General features: G+C 42.9%; 1 protein-coding gene across 1 annotated transcript; it reads right to left on the reverse strand.

The window, feature by feature from the left end:
* Positions 1-41: 41 nt before the first annotated feature.
* Positions 42-785, reverse strand: LOC109131703 (uncharacterized mitochondrial protein AtMg00810-like). The gene has a single exon (XM_019242880.1). The coding sequence runs from the start codon at positions 783-785 to the stop codon at positions 42-44; it is 744 nt and encodes a 247-aa protein (XP_019098425.1).
* Between the last annotated feature and the right edge of the window lie 287 nt (positions 786-1,072).

Genomic DNA, 1,072 nt, shown 5'->3' on the forward strand with positions numbered 1-1,072 from the left:
CGACTAATTAATTTGAACCGAACAATCCTCAATAGTCCCCCTCAAGATGAGACGTATATGTTATGAAGACTCATCTTGGATTTGAGATGATCATGCTGATGAGGAAGCAAAGGTTTGGTGAGGATGTCAGCAACCTGATCTTCAGTATGTACATGTAGAAGCTTGATAAGACCCTTGTCTAGTTTTTCACGAACAGTGTGGCAATCCACCTCTATGTGTTTCGTGCGTTCGTGAAAAACAGGGTTGGTAACGATATAGATTGCTGCTGTACTGTCTGAGAAGAGAATTGGAACAGATGGTGACTTGATCCTCAAATCAGAAAGCAAGGTAGTAATCCACATCATCTCACACGAAGCAAGAGCCAAAGCACGATACTCTGCTTCAGCAGAAGAGCGGGAAATCGTTTGTTGCTTCTTGGAGCGCCAAGATATGAGAGATGACCCCAAGAACATTGTAAAACCAGTAGTAGAACGTCGACTGTCTCTACAACCTGCGTAATCAGAATCAGCAAAAGCTTTAAGTTGGAGATCTGGGTCCGCAGAATAAAAGACACCCTGGCCAATGGTGCTTTTGATGTATTGTAAAACCTGATACACAGCCGTGAGATGAGATGTGCGAGGAGCAGAAGAAAACTGGCACAACTTATTCACTGCAAAAGTTATATCCGGACGAGTGATGGTCAAATACATCAACCTGCCAACAAGACTCCGATACATCGCTTTATCAGGAAGAATTGCACCATCAGTCTTTGATAATTGGAGATGTGGAATCATTGGAACATCCATTGGCTTACAAGCCAACATACCAGAGGTGGTTAGAAGTTCAAGGGCATATTTCCGTTGGCAAATAGAAATTCCAGAAGTATTACGGGCAATTTCCAATCCAAGGAAATATTTCAAGGGACCAAGTTCACGTAACTTGAAACTCTGTTTCAAAGCCTCTGTTAATTGACGAGCTCCAGTCTCGGAGGTACTGGCAATGACAATGTCATCAACGTACACAAGAACGGCCAGGAAATCAGAACCATAACTCCGAGTAAACAAGGTGTGATCCCCATGACCTTTAGTAAAAC

The sequence above is a fragment of the Camelina sativa genome, unplaced genomic scaffold (genome assembly GCF_000633955.1).
Source record: "Camelina sativa cultivar DH55 unplaced genomic scaffold, Cs unpScaffold02690, whole genome shotgun sequence".
In the NCBI taxonomy this organism is placed as follows: domain Eukaryota; kingdom Viridiplantae; phylum Streptophyta; class Magnoliopsida; order Brassicales; family Brassicaceae; genus Camelina; species Camelina sativa.

Bases quoted from the DNA above. Each gene is read 5' to 3' on its own strand.
- LOC109131703 (XM_019242880.1), bottom strand. From the start codon at position 785: ATGGATGTTCCAATGATTCCACATCTCCAATTATCAAAGACTGATGGT.